General features: G+C 32.0%; 3 protein-coding genes and 3 long non-coding RNA genes across 8 annotated transcripts; 3 read left to right on the plus strand and 3 right to left on the minus strand.

Moving 5' to 3' along the window:
* On the plus strand, window positions 1,918–3,784 carry LOC109349080. The gene is made up of 3 exons (XR_002107914.1): window positions 1,918–2,107; window positions 3,404–3,457; window positions 3,582–3,784. It is a non-coding gene; the product is annotated as an uncharacterized LOC109349080 (long non-coding RNA).
* LOC109349081 lies at window positions 2,919–14,284 on the minus strand. Its single transcript, XR_002107915.1, has 4 exons — window positions 13,635–14,284; window positions 13,054–13,058; window positions 12,249–12,251; window positions 2,919–2,931 (listed from the first exon to the last, which is right to left on the minus strand). It is a non-coding gene; the product is annotated as an uncharacterized LOC109349081 (long non-coding RNA).
* Window positions 4,819–8,374, minus strand: LOC109349077 (binding partner of ACD11 1-like). Its single transcript, XM_019589732.1, has 5 exons — window positions 8,192–8,374; window positions 6,770–6,873; window positions 6,589–6,664; window positions 5,598–5,678; window positions 4,819–5,517 (listed from the first exon to the last, which is right to left on the minus strand). Exons 1-5 carry the CDS (start codon window positions 8,195–8,197, stop codon window positions 4,945–4,947), a joined length of 840 nt encoding a protein of 279 aa, XP_019445277.1. The 5' UTR covers window positions 8,198–8,374; the 3' UTR covers window positions 4,819–4,944.
* LOC109349078 (syntaxin-22-like) lies at window positions 12,267–15,436 on the plus strand. Of its 2 annotated transcripts, XM_019589735.1 has the most exons (7): window positions 12,277–12,644; window positions 12,744–12,837; window positions 13,289–13,428; window positions 13,660–13,722; window positions 14,291–14,448; window positions 14,573–14,673; window positions 15,100–15,271. In XM_019589735.1, the coding sequence occupies exons 1-7, from the start codon at window positions 12,457–12,459 to the stop codon at window positions 15,163–15,165; spliced, it is 810 nt and encodes a 269-aa protein (XP_019445280.1). In that variant the 5' UTR covers window positions 12,277–12,456; the 3' UTR covers window positions 15,166–15,271. The 2 variants fall into 2 exon arrangements, with proteins under 2 accessions (XP_019445278.1, XP_019445280.1); XM_019589733.1 differs by lacking the exon at window positions 14,573–14,673 and having other exon boundaries at window positions 12,267–12,644; window positions 15,100–15,436.
* LOC109349079 lies at window positions 16,706–18,670 on the plus strand. Of its 2 annotated transcripts, none has more exons than XM_019589736.1 (3): window positions 16,706–17,007; window positions 17,421–17,534; window positions 18,057–18,670. In XM_019589736.1, the coding sequence occupies exons 1-3, from the start codon at window positions 16,842–16,844 to the stop codon at window positions 18,116–18,118; spliced, it is 342 nt and encodes a 113-aa protein (XP_019445281.1). In that variant the 5' UTR covers window positions 16,706–16,841; the 3' UTR covers window positions 18,119–18,670. The 2 variants fall into 2 exon arrangements, with proteins under 2 accessions (XP_019445281.1, XP_019445282.1); XM_019589737.1 differs by having other exon boundaries at window positions 16,709–17,007; window positions 17,421–17,531.
* On the minus strand, window positions 20,827–21,787 carry LOC109350095. The gene is made up of 2 exons (XR_002108072.1): window positions 21,185–21,787; window positions 20,827–21,098 (listed from the first exon to the last, which is right to left on the minus strand). It is a non-coding gene; the product is annotated as an uncharacterized LOC109350095 (long non-coding RNA).

Genomic DNA, 25,160 nt, shown 5'->3' on the forward strand with positions numbered 1-25,160 from the left:
CCCTTAAGCAAAAATTTTGGTTCGAGTCTTATAGATAAAAATGTTCACTGAGAGAGTTAACATCACGTACGTACATGTAGATGTTACTAACTCGGACAGAATTACCTCTAATGCGGTAATACAGGTAAGAAACAACAAAACAAAGAAAGTAGGTCACACGTCGACGAGGAGGCGCTCGGCCCAAGGAGCTCGTGAATATGGATAATATCTTATGGATAATCAACATGATATTATTTTATGGATAATATATACTTATTTTAAAGAATAAATTTTTTAAACTTAATTCACATTCTAAGTATCAATTTTAAGAAAATTTAATGGTTTGAATTAATAAGTATATGTAAACCATTAGATTTCCTTAGAATTGATAGTTAGGATAGAAAATAAATTCGATTTCCATCTTTATTATTAAGTTTGGATGGAAAATAAAAAAAATATTATGCATGGACTGTTAGTGCAAAAAATTGTACAAAATCGTTACATCATTCACCACTTATTTGATTACTATTTTTGAAAAATCAATATTAATTAAATATTAATAATAAATAATGTGTATAAAACTCATTCGATATATATATCCTTTTCACAATCAAAATCACCGCCACTAGCAATATAGGAGAAAAACATACTTATTGCAGTCATTGTATTTTTCTTCTATTAAGTATCTAGTAAGTTATACGAAAATATTAACGGCAAGACAAAATGGAAAAACTAACGGGAATGTAATATATCCTTATATAAGAAGATATCTCTTCCTGCCAATGAAATCACAATATGTGTCATGTTTCATCATTTTCTATAAAAATATTTTTAAAAATAAACAAAATAACACACATGTCATATTTTTACTAGCCAAAGGAGATAAGTTATTTACTGATACGAAGAGATACATTATTCTCAAAACTAAATACTAAACAAATAGGACTTAAAATCATTGTCACTCATAAAATCAGTGTATGACGGAAACATACATACTGTTTATATAAGTATGGTCCATTAAAAATAGGAATATATGAACAAATGAGAGATATGCAAGATTACCTTGTCCAAATGAAAGTAAGGAGCCTGTGCAGCAATGATTCTACATGAAAGTATAGTAAAAATGGAAATGACAACCAGACTGGATTGGATCAACTTTGTAATTACCCAACCCTAAAATCCAAAACTCAAACCCAAATTAAGCAAATTAAAAACAATGCTACTATCCTTGAACCCCTCACGTTAGCAGTTAACTCAAACGAAACACACACACATATATATATATATATGTCGCGACCCCGTCAATATTATTCTGAGCTCGGGAGTCGATTACGGATCGGGGAAGGTACTAGCACCCCGTCCGCCCGTATTAAAACGGTACCCTCGCTAATCAAATGAACTTTTATACCCTTAAAAATTATTTATTTAGAAATTAAATTAGTAAAACATAATATTTTTTATTTTTTATTATTGAGCCTGACAATATTGACTTTGGTCCTACGTACCCCTATTAAGGGGATCAAGGCTTACGTAGTTCTAGTTCAAAAATGTTTAGCTACTTTGGTTGATTGTTAGTGATTTAGAAAACAATGGTAGGTTTTAGAAGTATTAGTTTATTGAATTGGTTAATTTGAATTTTGTTCAAAAATGTGTAATTATTTAGATTCAATGAGACTAATAGTTTTAGAGACGGTATTGGTCGTAGACCTTCTTCTCGTTTTCATTTTTAATGAGATGATTTGAAATTATTCTCTAGTTATTATTTTTATGGTTAGCACGTGCCTTTATATTATATCTTTTGTTAATGTAATTTAGGATCACTATACAACTATTAGTTAACAGTTAAAGGAAAAAATGAAATCTAAAAATGATGATGGAAATTTTGTAAATACAAACAAATCAAATAAATGAAAAAGGGGTTAAATAATAAAATTTCTTCGTTCTTTTATTACTTATTCATAACCTTTTCATTATCGCAGTGAAGAATGCCGAAGGAAGTCTCTGTCGTGAAGGAGACAACGCTGCGAACGAGCCGGCAGAGAGGATGATTCTTGCATCACCTCACCTATTTTATCGGGTTGTGAATTGAATATCTCAATCACGGGATCGACAGAGACGAAAGAATTTGGTAATGAACCAAATCGCCTCCCTTTTTTGTTGAAACCTTAACTGTCTGCTTTATTGCCTATGTTGCTCTCATTTTGTGAAACGAACTCACTATATCAAACCATGTGTTGTTGTTTCTAATTTATTTATTTTAGGCTCTTGTATTCGCATTTTAGTATTATCAACACTACATATTGCATAAATGAAAAGACTAAGATTGATGGGTTTTCTTGAAACAAAGTTACTGAAAAAGGTTTTCTATTCCATTATATAACGCATATTGATGTCAATGATTAATACAGATTCGTAACTTAGTATAATGAGTGATAATGATAACAACAAGACCACATACACCGGATTGATAATCGTAGGATTAGCATTTAGCAGAGTCTAGCGTGTTATATATTGCGATGTCATCTTAATTCTTTATTGCTTATGTAGCTCGAAGATAGGCTTATGACAAAAGGGTTTGGCTAACAATCATTCATAAACTAGTCAAAATTGTTTTAAGATTATCATGATATGTTGTTTTTTTTTATCCAATGTGTTTCTATATAACTGTTTGAACGTGATAGTACAAAATAGGTATATGGACAGAAAACTAGTTTGGAAGCTGAATAAGAAAATATTACCTGGTATGACCTGTGATTCTTACGGAATTGCTTTATTCAGTGATACGGATGTTGTATGTTTTTGGTTGGATCTCTGCGTGTGCATTCTGGATTGTGGTTTTGTTATTGTTTCCGGATTCTATGCGCTATATGTGATGCTTAGTAAAAATGTGTGTATGTATGATAGAGCTATGTGTATGCTTATATCTTCTTTTCTGAAACTTCTATGTTTATGCTTGCTGCTTTTTATCACTGTGTAGTCTGTTTTTGAATGCCCTCTGTTTTTTCACTGTTGGGATGCTCTCTGCGTCCTCGAGTGTATATCTCTGCTTATGTTGTATGTCTCTTTTTGCCGAATGTATGTGCGTGATATCCTCACTAAATTCTTTGTTTTCCGTTCTTCCCCCTTACCTGTGTGTTGTGACGTGCTATATATAGCATTCTGATGCTCTATATGAGCCTCTTGAATTGCCAAAGTGTAACATACTGCAAACTGTTTGATTTTCTGATTAATGCATTGAAGCTACTAATGAATATTGCCATAATACCACAACTGTTTTTGTTTGGGATTCCTTTTATTTGCTAGACTGCTGTCTTTGTAAGGACTGGTTGGTTATCTGCTGGTTATGTAACTGAAACAATAATTGTGCTGTTTTTATGATGATCGTAACTGAAAATGGCAATAATTCTGATTTGGGTTTATTTAGAATCATGCAACTTTTGGAGGAGTGCTTTCCCTCTTGGAATTCATCACGTGATTGGTTTGTTTGCAACACTCCTGCCTTTTGTCATTCCTTATTAATTTCTAATTTGTCAACAGTCCCTTTTAATTTGCAACGGATACCATATATCATTTCAGTCAATAATTAGCGAATCTTTATGCAGGTTATCATAACCTTCCAGACTGTGAGCATCGTTTGTCCTTTGAGAGTATAGCATACCCCATAGGATCAAAATATTGACATTCAAGAAGATTATAAGAGCTTCAGAAGATCTTTCTCTATTTTTTAGAGGTGAGGTTGTTGGAGCAAATTTCTTGACAACTTTTCCTTCTTTGCTTACAAAGAACTTTGTGAAGTTCCACTTGATGCCACTTTATTTCTTTTTGCATCCGTTCTGAATCTGATTCACTGTTTTAAAGATATTACCCTTATGCTTAAAATCCTGATTCTACACTTCTTCATTGTGCAGTATGATTTGCTGATGATATTGCCAAAGCCTATGATCGAGGGGGCCTGCTATGCCTCTATTAATTCCATTGTATGGTGCAAGTTGAGGATGATCAAGACTTTTTCTCTATTAAATTGTTGTAACATCTTTAAAGGGTTTTTGATGTATTCTTGTTGGTTTTTTTTGGGTGGTTTTATTCCACTAATTACATTCGGCATGTGTAATGACTTTGGAGTGCTTGCAACGAATATTAGTATATTAGATAGAATTTTTCATAAATGATATGGATTTGACCATGAGGTCTAATGATTGAATTGTATTAGGATATGTGTGATCTGAACAAGATAAGATTATAATTCGAGAATTAAATACAATAGGGTTACGCTTATTGTCCATAAAAGAATCTCAACAAAAATACTTACAATTCCACAATTGGTATATGTTTTAAGATGTTTGTATGACTTTGATTATGTAACAAGTCCCACGAATTGAATTGGTAAGGAATTAAAAAATCCAATTTGTTCTGAAATATTTCTCGAATATGTTTGTTTCGAACTTGTTGTTTTGAAACTTTCGTACACTTTAATTTTGTAATCAAGTCGGACAAAAGTGAGTGTTCACAATAAATATATATATATATATATATATATGTATTTGTGTCTTGTCTAATTTTATAATTTAGATATATTGATTGGGTTCGAGGCGGGTTCGAGATAAAGTATTAATCGTACTAAACCCGAACCTGAAAGTTGAACTCGGGTAAAACCCTAACTTGGTTACATCAAGTTTCACCCGTTAAATTTGCCCTGAATTTTCATTACAATCCCTATGTAAATGCCTTTTCTTTCATTTAATTTCAGGAAATGTCCAAAGAAAAGTAGAATATAAATCACTGAAAGTATAGAGAAATTATTTCATACCTAGGCAGTTCAGCTTATCTTTTAGAAGAAAATAAAACAACCATGTAACAGTTCAAATTCCTACATGCAATTAAAGTCCGCAAAGAAACAAAGGTCCATGATCATATAGAAACAATTTATAGGAGTGTTCAAATAAGGTAAATACAGACAGAAGTGAATCAAAGGATCAAACCCTGAGCAGGAGCAGGCTTGGAAGAGTCCTGCTCACTTGTGGCTGCTGCTTTTGGGGACTCGGAAAGGACCTCTGCATACTGATCTTCCACTTTTCGCTTCTGTTGCTCTTCTTCGTTCTCCACCTTCTCTTTTGTCTTCTGTCCAACTTCCCCAGCAGCCTTAGAAACCTTGTTAAAAGCACCTGTTACCCAGGAGGTCCCAGTGAGCACATAGCGATTCTTCATTATAGCAGAACCAGCAGTACTGACTTTCTGCTCAGCGGCTGCAAATGCTGATTTGGTCTTCTCTGAAACTTGAAACTTTTGATCGACTTCTCGAACTTTATCACTCACGACGGAAGCACCAACACTTAGTTTATCACTAAGCCCGATTTTCTGGTCAAGTGATGCAACTTTTGCTGTGGCTGTTGAGGTCAACTGGAGCTTCTCATCGAAAGTCTTTGCTTTGTTGACAGCATCTTTTCCTAAGATAAAGCCCTTGGCTAGCATGCTTGTGACCACATCCTCTGCCTTCTGCAAAGCACTTTCAGAACCAGAAGGAGTTTTACTTTCTTTTTCCTGAAAATCATCTCACAATAGTTAGACTAAAACAGCCTAGTTATGGACAATAAATAGTAGAGGGCCTTAATAATGCTTACAGACGATATCAAGGCATGAGGTGGAAGCTGGTAATCTGGATCCAGCGTTATTGTGACTGACAAATCAACTATTGTTGCTCCCTGACATATTTAGTTATATAATGCAACTTAACTAAATAATTCACAAAAAGGAAACAGAACAAGCTGTGAACAATGTTATAAATTCATTAGTATAGTTACATGGTTAATTGTATCATACTATCAAAAAAGTACTCCGAATAAATGATACAATCAGACACATGCCACACATCCCAAAGTAAAGGCAACATACCCTACCTCTAATGGCTATTCTATTGAATTGTCATCAAATTAATTCCATCCAGATAGAACAGAGGTAGTGGCTAGTAAAGTATGCAACACAAACTCAAATTAGCATCAGTAAGCTTGCATAGTAAACTCTTTCACGCCCTAGTCCATTTATATTAAATATGATGCTGAATGAGGATTAAAATTTCATAATAGTTTCAGGCATCCAGCAATAAAAGGAGGTTGATATCTAAGGCAGAGGAGCGGAAATTTTCAACAAGAGCCACATAGGAATTAATAGTTCAATAGAAGAGATTAATGAAAGCCTCCCTAGTAAGAGTTTCAATCATGAGGCACTCCAGAATTCTGGAATGGATTTTTTTGCTAGGTAACTCACAGATACTGCATTATGTTCCCATGAAGTAGGATTTTTCAACCCAATGTCAAAGCTTTTAGATAATGACGATTAACAAATAATCCAGGTTTGAACTCTCAATAATGAATACAGGACTTTTGGTTGTTCAAAACACTACTAAATTAAAACAAATTGATACTGCATCATGTTCCCATGAAGTTGAATTTTTCAGTCCAATGCCAAGCCTTTAGGTAATGACGATTTACATACAATCCAGGCTTGAACTCTCAATGATGAACACAAGATTTTTTGGTTGTTACAAATACTTCACTAATTTAAAACAAATTGAGTATAATGAAAATATGCACTTAGCAATGGTAAGCAGATTACCGATAACAGTACTGCAGTCTCAGCTCCCTGTGAATCCTTGAAGGTAATATAGGCAATTTGAGACTTTTCATCATGACTGCGTCAATATATCAACTTATGAAGTTATGATTTGTATGACAAAAATAGAAATGAAAGCACTTACAAAGGCGTTTGTGTGAGAGAGAAAAATGAAGTAACTAACCTTTTCAGTTCAACATATACAATATCACCAGAAAATGAAAAGAACTCTTGAATGTCTCGCTCAGTTGCTCCCAAGGAAACATTACTGACTTTAACAGTTTTTATCTGGAAAAAATGCAAACACTACAAGTCTAAAACCTCGGAGAACGCAGCTCTACATACAATGATTTTATCAAATCTCATTATAAATGGCAAAATTAAAAGCATATTTCTCATTTAAACTTACTATTACAGCAAGTTACCCTTATGGTGTCTCTAGAGTTAAAAAAAATACAAAGGGGGGTAATGTTGAAAGTAAGCCTGTTTATTGTACTGTTCAGTTCAGAAACTGAACCAAATTATTGTGAACCAAAAATTCTGTTCACAAGAACTGAACCAAATTGTTTTTTATTTTTTTAATAAATGGATTGAACCCAAAAAAGTGGCTTTCCAATTCAATTCACATTTTCATATATTATAAACATTGCCCAAAATAATCCAGTTTTTGGGTAAGTTTTACCCAAATCTCACGAAGTCAATTCATGATTGATACTCTGTGGAGCGACGTAGCGACGGTGGCAACAATCTTCGGGTGGTGGTGTTTCCATTGTTGATTCCAAAACAAGAAGTTCCTAATTCTTCTCTTTTGATATTACATATATAAATAAAACTTCTATTTTATCCTTCTAACTTTAAAAGGTTTGGTTCAGATAATCCTAATCTATAAATTGTATTTTACAAATAATTCAGGACACCTTGTTGACTAAAACAAAACTGGATCGGGTTGTAAACCAGTTTGAATAATTTGGATTTTAATGGTGTGGACCAGTGCAGTTTAGAGGTTCAGTGTAGTTTACTAGATTTTTTGCACACCCCTAGTTCAACAATATATCTACAACACAAACATAAAATTATTCCACAACAAAGCACCCAGAATAACAAAGTCATCTACCATTTGTAGTTCTCATCATTTTTAATTAATTTAATTCCATGAAGCCCTCATAAAAAATAGCTAAACACAAGGTCAGCATCTAAAGAGAATTTTTATACTCATATCAAGTTCTGAAGAAAAATATAGGATCATGCTTAATTCACATAAGTAATGTTACACTCAGTGTGTTTGGATTTAAGCTTGATATTATCCCCTGAGTATCAATCATGAAAAAATAACTTGATAACATCCTAACATTTCAGCAATCATCTACGTAACAGTTATGTCTACCTACACCTTTAAACCTAAAATAACACTAAACAATAGTTAACAATCATAATACACAAATTAAACAATCAGGTACCAAAAAACACATGAAAACCTCATTTTTATCTGTATATACGACAAATTACCGTGCCTAATACGCGTTCAACGGGATCTTCAGGGATCTGAATCATGCGATAAAAAATGGAAGAAATGAAATATGAATTGAGAGATGTGATAAGAACTAACCGACATAGAGAATGAATATCCGGTGATCGGAAACTGCCAAGAAACTCAGCTGTAGTCGATGGAGCAAGTCTTCGAGTGAGGGAAGGAGAAGATGAAAATGGTGAAGTAAGATTTGGGTTTTAGAGGAACTGAACGCACGTGCCTGGGTTTGACTCGCACATGCGGGCGCCGAGGATTTTTCAAAGCACGAATCCGCGTGAAATTGAATAAAGGGTAATTTCACTAATTTGGTGCCTCGGTCTTCGTTTAATTGTGGAATTTAGTACTTTATATTTTATCTAATTTTTCATATAGACAACTACTACTGCATTAGTTTAGTGTCCTAGGATTTCATATTTTAATTTTTAGTGTAATATTTATATAATAACAATATCATTTTTATACATTTAATGTATCATCTATCATTCATTTATATTATTTTTATTTTACTTAAAAGTTAATGATAATTTAAAATAAATAGTATATGATATAATGATAGTATAAAAAGTTCTTACACTAACACACTGTATACATCTTTTTCTCTTTAATTTAACATTTTCTATGTGAAAGATGTAATCCAATGTGATATTATATGTGTGGTTCCCAAGTGATATTCATAATTATAGAGTACATTTGAAGTCAAATTTCCAATTGTACATATTGTTGTATTATTATATTTAACATAAGTAATCATTCATAAAAATATTTATAATTTAGAAAATAAAAACTATAAGTAATCATATGGAAAATTACATTCTTCTTTATTCGGAGAAAAAAATATTATCAATATAATTATGTCTAGACATTATATTCTTAGATATATTATAAACTATAAAAAGAAATAGGAATTACACTGTAGTGTTTTATTGTACTACTTGTTAGTCTTTTTTTCCTGGCAGCATTATCAGTAGCAAATGTAAGAATTTGAATTTATATTTAATTGATAGATAGAAAGATATTCCATCATCAATTCATATAAATTTATTAAATTATTTTAAATTATCTAAACTTAATAAATTGATTCTAATTTATCCATATATTTATTTTAATTGATTGAATGAAAGATATTTGATCCATTTAATTTTTTGAATGTTAACAAAAGTTGAAGAAAATCACCATCCACTATTTTTGGGTTGAAGCAATTTGTATTAGTGTTCCTTATCATTACTCTTAAAAAAACAAAAATATGAATCTCAACAATAAAAACAGTGATATATTTAATAAAATAAGATAAAGTAATTTTATAATATTTTTTGGTACATATTAAAAGCCATTCTTAATTTCTGAACATTCTAAGAGACTGCCCATACCTTCCAACTAGCAAATACAATTAGAATGTTATTTTAATACTTATACATATAATTTTTTTTTTAATTTTGTCAAAACATTTTTATAAATCTATTCTCACTCAATAATTATATATATCATAGTTTTTTTGGTTTCTCACATATATCTTCATACTGGAGTCAATCTTGTCTGAGCTGATAACATCCACATGTATGTAAGACTAACTCTTATAGTGAACATTTTATCCATCCACAAGACTCGAACTGAAGACTTTATTTAAGTGAAATCAAACATGTATTACTTGAAACTCATTGATAAATATATCATAGTTTGATTTATTTTTACATCTTCACTAGATATCATTTTTTCAAAAGACTGCCTGCAACTCCCAACTAGCAAATACAATTAGAATATCATTTTAATATTTATATATATATAATTTTTATTTAATTTTGTGAAAACATTTTTCTAAATCTATCCTCACTCAATAATTATATATATAATTTTTTATTTTTTTTACACTCCATCTTCACTATATATAAAATGTAATAAATATTTTAAGTTAAATACAATATTTGTTAATAGATTTCCTTATTTGTTAATAGATTTCCTAATTTATTCCATCAATATTAACAAAATATATGAGATAAAAAGAGTGAGATTAATGAGTGAGTGTAATATTAATATTTATATAATTACAATACAACAATTTATATATAATCAGTGCATCATCTACTATTTATTTTTATTATTTTTATTTAAGATTCAATAGTGATTAAAAATGAATAATATATATATATATATATATATATATATATGTTTTTTCTCTTAATAATTAGCCCACAAAAGGAAAAAGTTCAATCTCTTAATAATTAGCATGTATCAAAGGTCAACGACTAACGTGCCTGCATGGAATATGCATAAGTCAAAACTAAGAAAGTTCCCCTAGATAAAGGGGACATGTAATGAAATAATAATGTTATATCATCTTATTATATTCTTTTTTTAATTCTTTTATTTATAAGAAAGTAATGTAAATTAGTGTGAGTATACAGCATTTTCCTTGGACACATTATTTGTGGAATCCTTAACCTTAATCAACAAACATAGTGTTTCCTTTATATTTTTTGATGAAATGAATATTTATCCGAATAGACATATGTAGGAATATTCATTGTATATAATTAGTGAGTTTAAATTCATCTATTATTAATCTTATTATTCATTAGTTTGTAGGGATAACATCTTCTATCTTATAAATTGTGTTACTTCATGTGTCATTTGTTGTAATTGGTCAGAAAAATATTTAATCATTAAAATTTTAACTTAATTAATTTTTTTGAACTGATCAGAACAGGTGTCACATTGAATGCCATAATTTGTGGTACATGTTCCCAATATTATATCTATTAACTTTAATAAATGAACTTGAATGCATTCAATTTGAATGAATTATATATTATAGATAATTTGACATATCTAATGAGCATATTCTAGTGTCTATACATGGGATGACAAGTATTTCACATTCAATTATAAAAGATATAGTTGCTGTTGTCTTTTAAATAATTTTCACATTCAAAAATATAATAATTTTGTATACTATTAATTTATTATTTATCACTCATATGTTAATTATTGTAGACTTTTAAATAAAATTAATATATATGGAATGTATCAATAGTTTACACCACACTAAAATGTATTTCCCATTTATATAGGAACTTCTATATGAGAAGCAATAATATCTTCAATGATAGTTCATCTCTGTTGTAAAATATACTCTTTTCACCTTCTTCATGGTGTTACGAGACAAATATATGCATTTGTTAGGGTCGTTATATGGTTACGTTTCTATCATATGTATCATTTTCATTCTGCCGAAAATTAATTTTAAGGTATAGATGTTTGTGACTTTCATCTATAGACCAAGCGGTAATAATTCCTATTTCATTATATCCTCTACTATAATAATGTTGTCAATAGTAATTCAATGACCGTACAAAAGGACCATTACTACATAATGTTGTCCATGGTAATTCAATCACCTTTAAATGAGTTTTTTTCCCAAAAAAACTGATTAATGCAATTTATATTAGAGTTTTCGTAATCACAACTGTCAAACAACCAAAATATGAAATCAACAATAAAAATCAGTAATATATTTAATAAAAGAAGATAAAGTGATTTTAATTTTATAATGTTCCTTTTTTGTACATATTTTATAATGTTTCTAAAACTAAGATTATAAGTTGAAAACTTAAAAACTATTCTTAATTTCCAATCATTCTAAAAGCCGGTCGGCACCTACCAACCAGCAAATCAGCAACTAGCAAATACAATTACACTATCATTTTAATATTTAAACATATAAAAAAAATTATTTAATTTTGTGAAAACATTTTTCTAAATCTATTCACACTCAATAATTATATATATAGAGTGAAGATCCACCGAGAGTAAATTTTTAAACTTACTCCTCGTCCTAGTAATTAATTATTTGAATATATAATGATTTGAATTTACTCTTGGAGTAAGTGAATCCCTCCTTATATATATTATTATTTTTTTGATTTTTTTAAACTCCATCTTCACTAGATATAAAAGGTAAATATACTTTTTTTAAAGTTAAATACAACATTTATTAACAGATTTTCTAATTTATTCCATCAATATTAAACAACAAAATATATGAAATCAAGAGTAAGATAAATAATTAGCCCATAGGAAGGAAATAGTTTAATCTCTGCCCTATCTTAGCAAAGCACGTGTACAAGGGTCAACGACTAACGTGCTGGCATGGAATAGCAACCATGAATCCACCCTCACCAAATTATCATCACCATCCTCAATCATTCATTCCACGCTGTAAACAAAAAAAACAATCATCCTATCACGTTACCCCTTCGTCCTTGTGAATCCGAGCCTCTCATAACCCTATTCCCTTCCGATTTGTCCTACCAGTTTAGGGTTACCAACCCTTAACGCACCATAGAAAAATGAGTTTTCAGGACATTGAGGCTGGGAGGCCATTCGCTTCACGGCGAAGCCTAATCAACGGGAAGCAGGACCCTACACAGGCGGTGGCTTCTGGAATATTCCAGATCAACACCGCTGTCTCCACCTTTCAGAGGCTCGTCAATACCCTCGGTACTCCCAAGGACACCCCCGAACTCCGCGAGAAGCTGTGAGATCTCTAGAGATTCTTGTTACTCCCTTGTTGTTTGCGTTTATTTGAATTTCGGTTCTGTGGTTAATAATTATTGTATCTGTTATTAATTTGTAGGCATAAGACGAGATTGCATATTGGACAATTGGTGAAGGATACTTCCGCTAAACTTAAGGAAGCTAGTGAAATTGATCACCATTCTAATGTTAATGTAGGTTTTAACTTTTCTTCTTCAATTGTGTGCCAGGCGTTTATTTATATGATCGATTTCTGTTTTGCGTGAGGTTGCTGCCACTTTTGGATTATTTTTAAATGAATTGCACCTCTATTGTTTAGGACATTAAACAGTACACTAATCTCACCTGAGGTTTATGTTATTATTACACTTACCTCCCCTCTCCCTCGAGGTTTATGTTTTTTTTTACACTTTACCTCACCTAAAGGTTGATAATGAAATTACATGAACACTTTAGAAGAGGTGAGTGTAACCTTTGAAACAAAAAGGATGTCTGATACAATTAAGCCAAATCTCGAGTGAAGTTTGATGTTATACCTCATTTTATTGTAGCTGTATACTTTGTAGTTATATATTGAGTTATTGGTTGACATGTCCTTGAGTTTTTTTTATCGTCAAATGTTCAATGTCTTTCACATACTCGCAGGCAAACAAGAAGATAGCAGATGCCAAGCTTGCAAAAGATTTTCAGGCAGTGTTGAAAGAATTTCAGAAGGCACAGCGTCTTTCAGCTGAGAGGGAAACAGCTTATACTCCTTTTGTTCCACAATCAACTCTTTCTTCCAGGTGACCCATCAATTAATTTTGGAGTCTAAAACAGTGGAGGACCAGGCTTTATGTGTGTGTGCGTACATGTTGCTGCAGTTTTGTGTAGTGAGCGGAGTCTATAGAATGAAGAACATTTTACTTTTGATGAAAAATTGTGCTTTCTAGTGGTGTCAGTGTGTCGTTGCTAACAAATTTTTATAACTTATAGACACAATGGTTATGACATGGACCTTTCTTTCTGGCTTGCAGCGAAGTTGATGTTACTTCTGATAAGCCTCCTGAACAGCGTGCCCTTCTCATGGAATCCAAAAGGTTATTTATCTTGTCATATTGATATGATAGTGAATGAGTGGTTTGTCATTCTTACAAGGTTATCGCACTTTTTTCCTGATAAGAGTTCTACCGTCCTTATCAAGTTTGGATATATTATAATAATATGATCCTACAAAGCAATATTTTGAAATGTAATTTAGATAAATTATTAGAGGTAGTTGTTTGCAAAGTATAAGGCTGGAATATAATTGATACCCAAAGTACTTTTTCTCTCTCTTGTGTTTGGTAGCGAGTCTGATGGAGTTGGCGACATATAGGCAACAGATTTCTTATGTCACTAAATTTGTTGAATGTCTTAAGATGAATTTAATTATTAGAGGGTTACTTTTTAAATTCAACCTATTGTTCATCTGTAAGTTCGATTAGGCTGAAATGTGTTGACATGGAAAGGTTTTTATTCGTACTGCAAAGGAGTTGGCGACATGATCAATGGCAGGATCCTGCCACTTGTTGTCACTAAGTTTGATGAAAAACTGAACAGTTTCAAATTAGACCATTTCATTTGCATTATTTTAGTTCCTAAGATCCTGTATTATTCACGCTGCAGACAGGAGGTATTATTCTTAGATAATGAGATTGCCTTCAATGAGGCTATCATTGATGAAAGAGAGCAAGGTATTCAAGAAATCCAGCAACAAATTGGTGAAGTAAATGAGATTTTCAAAGATCTTGCTGTGCTTGTCCACGAGCAAGGAACAATGATCGGTAACTTTCCTTCAACCCTTTTGTTTTTGGCTTTCGCTAATTACACACACCCTTGTATTAACTCAACCTTTTATTTGTCTGGACTGGTTCATGTTATTTGACGTCAATAATTTCCATTTCGTAGATGATATTGGGTCCAACATCGAGAATTCCCATGTCGCAACCGCACAAGCAAAATCTCAACTTGCAAAAGCTTCAAAAACACAAAGATCAAATTCGTCTCTGGTAATATTTAAGTTTTCTTATTTACATTTATATTATTTATTTCAAGTCCCCCCTGCTCCCATCACATAAAGTTAGATGTCAGGCTTCCTGAATATATGTGGATGAAGCAGTGGGATTAGTTTATTGAAGGCTTATTTATCTTGTCAAATTGAGCTCATATATATATGGCCACACAGTACATTAAAAAGGGAAGCCCGGTGCACGAGAATGGCCACATGGTACATTATTCAAAGAAATTTGGAATGACAAAAGTCCTTATCATTCCATTATGTCCACATGGATTATTTTTGTTGAATTTCCTACTTTTGGGAGTTGATGTAAATTGTTATATGGCTATCATCTTGATCTTTCATCACACCTTTTATTTATCCATTTAAATATTTTCTTTGTTAATCAAATATTCTCTATTTCCTCCTACCATTACAGGCATGCTTGCTTTTGGTGATATTTGGGATTGTGCTTTTAATCGTCATCATTGTGCTTGCTGCTTAGTCAAAGACTCTCAATTCCGTTGTGGATCAAACACATTATATACTTGGGCCACAGATAGGATGCCCCTTGCTGATGATTTCACCGGATTCAATACATGTTGTGGTATTCACACAAGTTTACTGTGATTTTGGTGTGGGGCATATGATGTTCTTGTCTCTATGTTGGTGTTTGGGGTTTTAAGGATATGTCACAATGTGCTTGTGGTGTGAGTTATGTTCGTGTTTCCTTAATAAAAGAAGTATTAATTCTTTGGATTTCCCGTATCTGTAAATGATTGCTGATTCCTTTTAACAAAAATACCCGATGTAGGGTATGCACACATATATTGTGTGTTTGGGTGTGGGGGTAGTGGCGTTGGTTTTCTAAACTTGGAGCTTTAAGTCTGGTCGTTCATATTATCATATCCAATGTTGCATATGGAGAAAAATGGATATATTCATCCTCCATTTGGTATTTTTTTGCCCCAGATAGTGGATGCTATACATTTTTTATACGGTAGTTAGTTATTTGCACAACACAACACACATCGATACACATGATACATATTAGAGAGGGAGAACCCACGTTGAACTTTGCTCACGGGTCGAAGGTGAGATTTGATCACATGATCTGTCGATTAACTGCAGAAGATTTATCACATCATTAGACTCTAGGGGCAATATAAACCGAAGTTGTGGTTACCCTCTCCAACGTAACCCGAAAGTTAAAGAGGAAATCCTGTCTGGGTTTAAGTTTGTTTTTTCAACTCGTTCGGGTTTGATATTAGTGATATATGGACTAAGGTTAAGGTTTTTATGAAACCACATTTATATATATTCGAGTTATGAAAGAAAATACATTTTATCTTTATATTCGAGTTACGAAACTGCACATAAGTTTTTATTTTTATTTTTATGTTAGTTTTAAGAATATTTTTGACATTCAAAAATAATAATATCATTTCCCTCTTGTATTAAATGATAGAAAAATTCATTCTATTTCCTATATCTATCTTTCTTCACATTATCTACTTTTTTTTCTTAAACCAAAGTTAGTACAAAAGAGTAAAAGACTGATAAAAAAAACAGAGCATAAAAGTCCTATTAAAATTGAATTTTTGTTCTTGAGAGCGTAATCAATTTTCACAAAAGATTCAGATAAATTTATTTATCAAATTATTATCAATGTGTACAAGTTCAAATCCTTCAATAAACAATTGTTGGTATGGGTAAAGATTAGTGCAGTGATGAACACCCTTCTAAAAAAAAACCTTAATATTTATGCAATATTAATGTAGTTATTTATATACTTTGAGTATATTATTTATCATACTATAAATGACTTGTTAATAGGATATAAAAAATCTTATATTATTGGTGATAGATTATTATTATCTTTTAAAAAAGAATGTGCTAGTTTTTCTGTCATTTAATACTGGAAAGATTTGATAGAAGATATAACTAAGTTTTCAAGAAAATGGAAAGTATTTTTTTTGAAGAGTGCTTATGAGCCCAATCGCTATCAAGAACCACATGAGTGAGCCTGCTGGCTGTAAAGAACCCGTGAGGCTCGTGTCGCGTTAATACCCAAGGCTCGTTTCTTCTAATAAAATACAAACATTTTGGTTCTTGAAGTGATTCAGCAGAAGAAAAGCTGAAAACATCGTTTTCTTAAGAAAAGCGATTTTAGGGCTTAGGATGATGAATAATAGTTCATCACCGGCTCATTCATCGTTATCAACGACGACAGCTGTAGGTGGCGGAGGCGGTGGTAGCAACGCAACCGCTACTTTTGACGATTTACATTTCCCTTCTGATCCCATCTCATTCTCAACTCAACTGCGAAAAGATGAATCCATGCTAGGTTTACTTCTCTCTTCACCATCATCGCATATTCAACTTTATATTTCAATTCAAATTAATTATTTCTTGATTTTCCTCCTTTTCGTTTTCTTATTAGGTTTGAACTCACATGTAGCCTCGTATTGCATTCTAGTCTAGTTCGTTAGGGTTCATATTAGCATCATCTTTTTTTTGTCAAATACACATTATTATTACAAGACTTTCTTTAAGATGAATCCGATAAAAGCTATGCTGTGCTCGAGGTTAATGAGAAAACCTAGTAGGCCCTATGGGAGGGCCAAGATGAATATTTGGTTCAAGAAGAGTGTTGGCACCTTTTCTCTGTAGTTTTGTAGCCAGCTTATGCATTTTATGTATATTCTTTATTGAGATGGTAACGTGAATCATGCATCATTCTGATATCCTGTTTTGTAGTTTTAAAATCGGATCTCATGGCTGCACTTGACAAGGAGGTTAAATCTTTGGATGAAGATAACTGGAAGTTTGAAGGTCCTCGTTCCCGGATCCACCTTGTGTCGCGTCCAGGTTGTTAGTCTATCAATCACTTAATAACCCAATCCGTTAGCAGAATATCACTTAATAACTCAATCCTTTAGCAGAATATCGTTTTTAACTTCAGTGTTTGGTAGATTATTTTATAAGCATTATTGCGTTACTTGGTGAGTGACGCTGGTTTTGTATTATGTTAATTGATGCTACCAGCTTCAGCTGACAATCATCAAAGCATAACTTCACTGTGTTAAAATTAACTACAATGAAATCCTTCTTAATGTGGTTGGAAAAAGATGTAGATAACAGTACTGGTGTGCTTTTCTCATGATATGTATGGACTATGGAGTTATGCTTTTGGCATGATAATTAAAACAAATATTTATTCTTTGAAGATGATTGTCACCTGCATTGTAATATTCATACCTCGTCTGTTCTTTTAAAAATTCAAGGTGATAGAATGATCCGAAGCCTAGATTATAGACGAAAAATATCCCTCCTTACATTTGCCTTGAAGCCTGATAGACTTACGCTTGGTTTCTGCTGAATATTCTGTTGCAGGTGGTTATCTCCATAAGCCCACAGAAATTTCAAAGAGTTGGAATTTGACTCTACGAAAATAGTTGGAATTCACACCTTAAAGCAATGTATCTCTATTTAGTTTCAAATAGATGTGGTTATGATTTGCAGATAAGAATTGTTATGCCCTTCTTCGTATTCTTATTTTCCGCCAGGATAGAAGATTGCTATTCTGCTACAACTTCTGTTGGTATTTAGTCCAGGAGGAGGACTAGGGATGGAAACAAAGATTACTTCCATGCAATATATTCAGACACATTTTCACTTTACCATTCCCTCAATCTGCTCTGACTTCCAAGTTTGATTTTAGATATCATATGTTTCAGCTGTTTGTGGTTGAAACCTTAGAAAAAGGGGGGGAAATGATTCTTAACAGTGTAAGTAGTTTAAATGTGTTTTTAATTTATTATGTTGACCAATGTATTGTTAATTTATTCTTGGCCCTCTTTCTAGGCTGCAATGTGTAACTTATGTATGCTATATTGATTGCCTAAACGCTCCTCTTGGTAGTCTTTCTACAAGGCAGAGAAATAGGTGTACTTTATTATTGCTGTAGTTTTGAGAGATCAATGGTTGTTGGCAGTTGTTTTCTTCAAGCCTTAAAAAGGCATGCTAAGCCAATGTTGGATTCAGTGTGAAAATATTACTAGCAAGTGGTTTAATCAAGTCACTCAAGTTGTCATTACGATTACATAAAGGATTTGTGTTGCGTTAGTTGAGATGCCTATAACCAACTGCGAAGCATGCAATGTTGTGACAGCCTGAAATAGAAGTGCTGAGCTGTTGGATTGGAACCCTGTTGCATGCATCAGATTATTCTGATCACAATCCGAAATGGATGGAAAAACCATATAATAATGTGATTTTCACTTCACAAATATGTTTGTTCTGTTCAATTCAATTGCTGTTAGATAGTGCCTCTACAATTTATTGTAGAGGTGGGTAGGTTTTTGTTTTTTGTTTGCTGTTGTTCCCTGGGCTGCTGAGCCTTCATGTTTCACCGGAAAAAGAAATGTTTGTTCTGTTTGTATAAAAGGCAAGAGATACGAAGGCCATTTACAGGTCGTTCAAATAGTCGAGTACATGTTGGAGTTCTATTCTTGTTTTGCTTATGGAAAATGTATGCTGGAAGAGACCAATTATATTTACAGGTAGTTAAAATAAGCTTGTTCTGTGTACAAAAGGATTAATCTTTAATTACAAATTTGGGACACTTTAATGAACACCCAAAATTATTTAGTGGGAATGGAGATTCTACCATCTAGGTTTTTCTTGTGATAAAAGAACAGAGATCATGTATTATGTCAATAAAAATATATTATGTCAATAAAAATATATTATGTTAATTAAAAAATATATTATGTTAATTAAAAAATATAAATATTCATTATTATTTTTGTTTTAGTTTTATTATTATTGATATGAGATAGACTTGGACAAGATTTGAGACATTAAATCTTTATTCTTGATAAAAAGAACCTTGTGCTAGGTCAAAATAAAGATAAGAACTACATAAAAAGTTTTAAACATTGAAATGAAAACCACTGTGTTGTAAAAAAAAGACAATAATCGAGTCCTACCAATACATCATCATACATGTTAAAATCAATTTTCATCTAAAATACTTCACCTAGAAATATAAAGAACGTTTATGTATTAGGAGAATATTACACTAATTCACTATGGACTATGGCCTTGTTCATTCAAGTGGCAATAAATTTAATTCCCTTAATTATTAAGGTTTAGGATATTAGTTCATGAATGAAAAAATAAGTGGCAGAAAAATTATTTTCCCAGCTCAAATAAGATTAAATTGTTATAGGCTAATATGATTAAGGGATATCAAGGGTTTCATACAATTTGGAGAAAAAAAGCACACTACTATTAAAACAAAAGAACAAGAATTTTTTTTTCTCACTAGGAAGCATGAGTAATTCTTTATCTCTTTTAAGCCTCTCAACTTCTTCCTCTAGCCCAAACTTACCAACTTCTACACATGTCCCTACTGCTATGAATTTTCGCCTAGTAATACTCCAAAGCAAGTGCTTTTTTGACCCCTGAAAAAGCCCTCATTTGCAAATTCCCAGGGGGGGGGGAGGAGATCAAATACACTCCCAACAACTTTTGAGTTATAAAGAACAATGAAATAGACATGCATAGCTAAACTAAAAAAAAAAGAACAAAGAATACTATTGTGCAACAATATAACTCAAGGATGCAAGAAGGTCTAGCTGTGAAACAAAAAAATCATCCAACTCCAATTACGGCCACCTGGGTCTGCTCCACAGGAGCAACTGGAACCAACCTTGCAGCGATATTGTAATATTAGACAAGCCAAAAAGACCTTAACAGAGTCTAGGAAGCGAGAGGAATCTTAAACAACTGCAACAACAAGATTCACTTGCACATGGCATGCATTGGTTCATAGCAAAGGAAGAACAAAACTTATTGCACCGCTGATGTTCAGGTGTTTTGATGCTAATAGTTATGATTAGTTCAACTAGAGGCTACATAACAAGAACACTCAGTGTGCAGCTTAAAGCTGATAATACAAGTATACAACAACCTTATACTACATAAAACATGCAGTCCATAGCAATTAGGCAACTGATCAATTCCACAACATGGTTTCAAAGCTTATTGCCATCTTCCTAGTCCATTATTTGCAAGCCCTAACCCTCATGTCATCTTCTTCATTCTTCCAATCAAAATTGAAACATTTACATAATACTAATAGTAATCATAACAAAACTAGAATTAAAATTTGTGCTGCATAGAATTTAATTATGTCGAGTTTCTTTGTGCAAAGCATAAAAAAAGTTAGCAGTAGGAATTTTTCAGGAGATCCCAAAACCCTCTTCACAACAGCAACTTAATATCTGCCTTACTTCAGCTAGATTTTTTTATACAAATTGCTTAGTTGACATTTCATATATAATATATTAATAAACTATTAGTCAAGTAACTGATTAACCTGAGAACTGCTTTCTTTGTCAATTCCCCCTCTTCTGCTCCATCTAGTTGCTGATACAATGGAGGGGGGTTAGATATCAAATTTAAATTCCAAAGCTTATCCATTTTTTATGCATAGAAGCAAAAAAAAATCTCACCCTGGCTCTTTCAGTTCAAATCAAAGGCTGAAGCAAACTCCGTACGTCAAAGGTTGAGGCCACCAAATTATCTTCCTTATTTGAAAATGAACCAAAATGATTGACGATAAGGAGAGATTTAGGCAAGAACTTCCCCCTAAGTCAGATTGGCTACATAGATGAAATGAAACCATTGTGTTCTGTTATAAAACAAGTTTTCAAAAAGGCCATTCAGATCAAAGTTCATTTTAACGATGTCACCTAAGATTTTTCGGTCTACCTCTACCTTACATGATAGGCTATCCCCCATCCATTCCACTCTGCTTATAAAGGGGTTCTATTAGTCTTATTTGCACATTGCCAAACCACTTTAGGCGAGATTTTACCATCTTTTCCTCAATAGATGATTACTCTACTTTCTCTCTAATGCATTCATTCATGACCTTATCTTATTTTGTAGGTCTACTCATCCGTTACAATGCCCTTAATCACTAAGCTATTTTTGGCTCTTTACTACCCAACATCAAAATATCATGAAACATTTTGTGGGCCTTATGGACAGGCTATGAATTTCCACTAATACAGATAGTAACCAATTACAGCGCCACAAACTAATGTCAACTATTGTCAAACCCATGTTCAACACCCTAAATTGAAGAAAAAAGATCTTTTGCAATGTAATCAGTAATCATAAACAACACAAGTATAAGAAAAAGAAGAAACATACATAGGTATTTAACTGTCTAAAGAAGCTTGAGAAGTTGTTATGCTTGAAGTGTTTAGGAAAAATATCTCTAGCGAATTCGGGTGGGTTCCAAAGAACGAAGCTATTGTTAGTTGCACTGCACGACACGACTGAATTAGTTAAAGGATCGTCCACCATGTCGTACGTCTTGTTCAGGAATGGCGGCGGAGTGTTCGCATTCGGAATCGGTGCCGGCGAAGGGGTGGTACCAACGCTGTCTCCGCCGTTGCTCTTCACTCCTTCCATATAAAAAAGATTTTATTTTCCTTTAATTAGAATTAGGATAAGTGTATGGGTGTGAAAGATTGGGAATTGTCGCAAACGCGTAAACCTTAACCTCATTGTTGGGGATTGAAGAGAGGGTTGAACCAAGTGTTTTAATATTGTTTGTGTTTTCGTTTAATACTAGGAAGAAACAGGGAAAGAAAAATTGAAAAGAATGGGTCATGGTCTTCTTGGATTATTGTAGGACACCCTTTCCTTTCTTGAAGGGAAGATGTTGAATACAGTGAAAAGTAATGGATCAATCTGTTATCATTCTTATACTCTTTCATCAATTAAGAATAATATTTAATTAAAAAGAAAATCATAAAAATAGAAACCTACATTTTTTATTATTTGAGAAGATTTAATTGATTATAAATATAGATATAAGCTCTTTTATTTTTTTTGGAGATATGATCTTTGTTTTTAAAAGACACCCTCCTCATATTTGATTTATTTTGCCGAAAAATACAATTGACTCTCACTCCACATTTTAATATATAACTTCCAACTTCGCATGAAATCGTGATTGCTTTACCGATGTGCAAGACCCATTGAACTAGTTGCATTTCACAATCATTGTCAAAAAAATAGTTTATGGTTTTGAGGTTAATTATTTAGTATTTAATAACATTTAACTATATATATAATTTTAAATTTAAGATATTTATTGACTATGTATTTTTTAATTATTTCACAATGTATTTATTGGTAATGAAGAATTAAAGTATTAAATCAATCACTTCAAACCTAGCAATATTTCACCAATAAGATGTTGATCTAGTAGCGTAATGTCATATTAGATCTGCAAAATAACTAAAAGGTCAAATATTTGAATATTAGAAATGTCACTTATTGGGAAGGGCAGTCATACACCAAAAAATGATCAGTTTCTTTTAGAGAAAAATATCATTGGTATTACAAAAAAATTAGTAATATTTCAAGAATGTAAAGTCGATATATTTATAACATAAAGATTTATACATAATCAATGTATCATTTATTTGCAACTTTTATTTAAGAATTAAAAATAAATGATGAATAATATAAAAAATTCTTATACTATGATATATACTTTTTCTCATATTTCAATCTATCTAAAAACTTTATTTTATCTTATATATGATGTTCATAATGTAAAATTGGTGTGCCCATCACATTATTTTTGTTGAACGTTTTTTTCACCAATTAGCGTCGTGTTATCAGATATAACCTTAAGATAAATACGTTTGTTCCATAGGGTTAGCTTTCCCATTAAGGTCAGATTATATTATGCAATGAGTTATGATCTTTTACATAATAAGATTAAAAAAGGAGAAAAAATATATACTTTTAGATACTTTATCATATTATTATCTATCATTTATATCCATCAATTATTAACTTTTTAAAAAGTAATTCAAATGAATAATGAATGATATCTATATCTATACTATATACAAAGTCAAAATTTGAAATAAGTTCTCTAATGGTGTAATTTTCATTTCCTATATTGCCCTTAATATTATTTAATTTTTACAAAAAAACTATATAATCCTAAGCAACTAGCACGAATACATTAATTAACAACATATCTCACCTTAAATTAAACATTATCGTAAACACACAAAAAATATAATATAAAGTACACTGAACATAAAAATACATTTTAATTTAAAAAAATGAAATATATAAAAATTGAATATGTAGTATCACACAATATTCACTGGCAGACATGAAATGCCTGTACACACTAGTATTAATTTTGTATAAATATTTACATGTATAAATATTACAGTCTAAAAGAATTTCTATAATTATAATGAATATATTTTAAAAAAATATGAACAATTTAATGAGGCCCAAATTGTGCGTGAAATTTACCTTCAGCTTATATAAGATTAAAACAAGGCCCAAACAAAAACGAGGCCTGTGCGTGAGCTTTACGCTAAGCTTAAGTATAAAACACTGTTCAGTGTAGCCACAGAGGTAGTTCTGTAGTTGTTTTCTCTCTTTTGTTGGAGGGAGATAGAGAGAATCTCATTTTCTCTCTCTCACACACATGCGTAATTAACCATCTTCGTGATAGTGAGAGTGATTTGGAGATGAAGATTTGTGGCGTGTTCCGACCCTTTTATCATCGTCACATCTTCCTCTTCTCTTCTTCTTCTTCTTCTTCTTTATAACAGCCACTTCTCATTTTTTTCTTTACCCATTTTCAAATTATGTTATTGATTTCATGAAAGTGGCATCTTTGTTGACAGAACACACTCTTTAAGTTTAACTCATCTGATTTGAAGTTCTATCTTGCGTTGTGGCTTTTCTCTGTTGTCTCTTTTTCTGTTCAGCATATAGAAATTATAAAAAGGTGAAGCCTTTAACTAGGATTTACATGATGAAACTTGGGTTTGGAATCAAACCATATAAGGGTATGTTTTTATCCTTTTCTTGGGGTTTCTTGATGTTATATTATCTACTTTTTATGCCTCAGAAACTTGACAATTTTAGGAGTTTTATTTTCTTTTTGTCTTCTTTGTTTTGTTGAGTAAAGGTTTTGAGAAACTCATTTATTGGCGTTGGTGTCCTTATCTGTTAGTGCCAAGGACTGTGATGATGACTTCCTTTTCTTTTATATTATTCTTCACTTATTTGGGCCTTTTGAGAAGAAGAAAAAACACTGTTCCAAGACCCGAAAAGATGTTTTTGAGGCAATTTAAACTATTTTCTTGGGAAATTCTAATATGCAAATTCGTCTGTCCGGTATAATTTGCATGTTGCTCTTATCAAGAATGTTGGATTTGATTAATTGAATTTACGGTGAAAACTGAATAGTGACAATATAAGAAAGATTCTTTATTCATTATGTGAGATCAGATGGTGCCTTTGACCTTAGTTGGCTTGATGGATTTTAATTCCAGATGGGATCCTAGTTGGCTTGATGGATTTTTAAATCTGGATGATACTTAGTTGCCTTGATAAGTTCTAAATCTATACGAGACTCGAGTTGCC

This window comes from Lupinus angustifolius, chromosome LG06 (assembly GCF_001865875.1).
Source record: "Lupinus angustifolius cultivar Tanjil chromosome LG06, LupAngTanjil_v1.0, whole genome shotgun sequence".
Classification (NCBI taxonomy): Eukaryota; Viridiplantae; Streptophyta; class Magnoliopsida; order Fabales; family Fabaceae; genus Lupinus; species Lupinus angustifolius.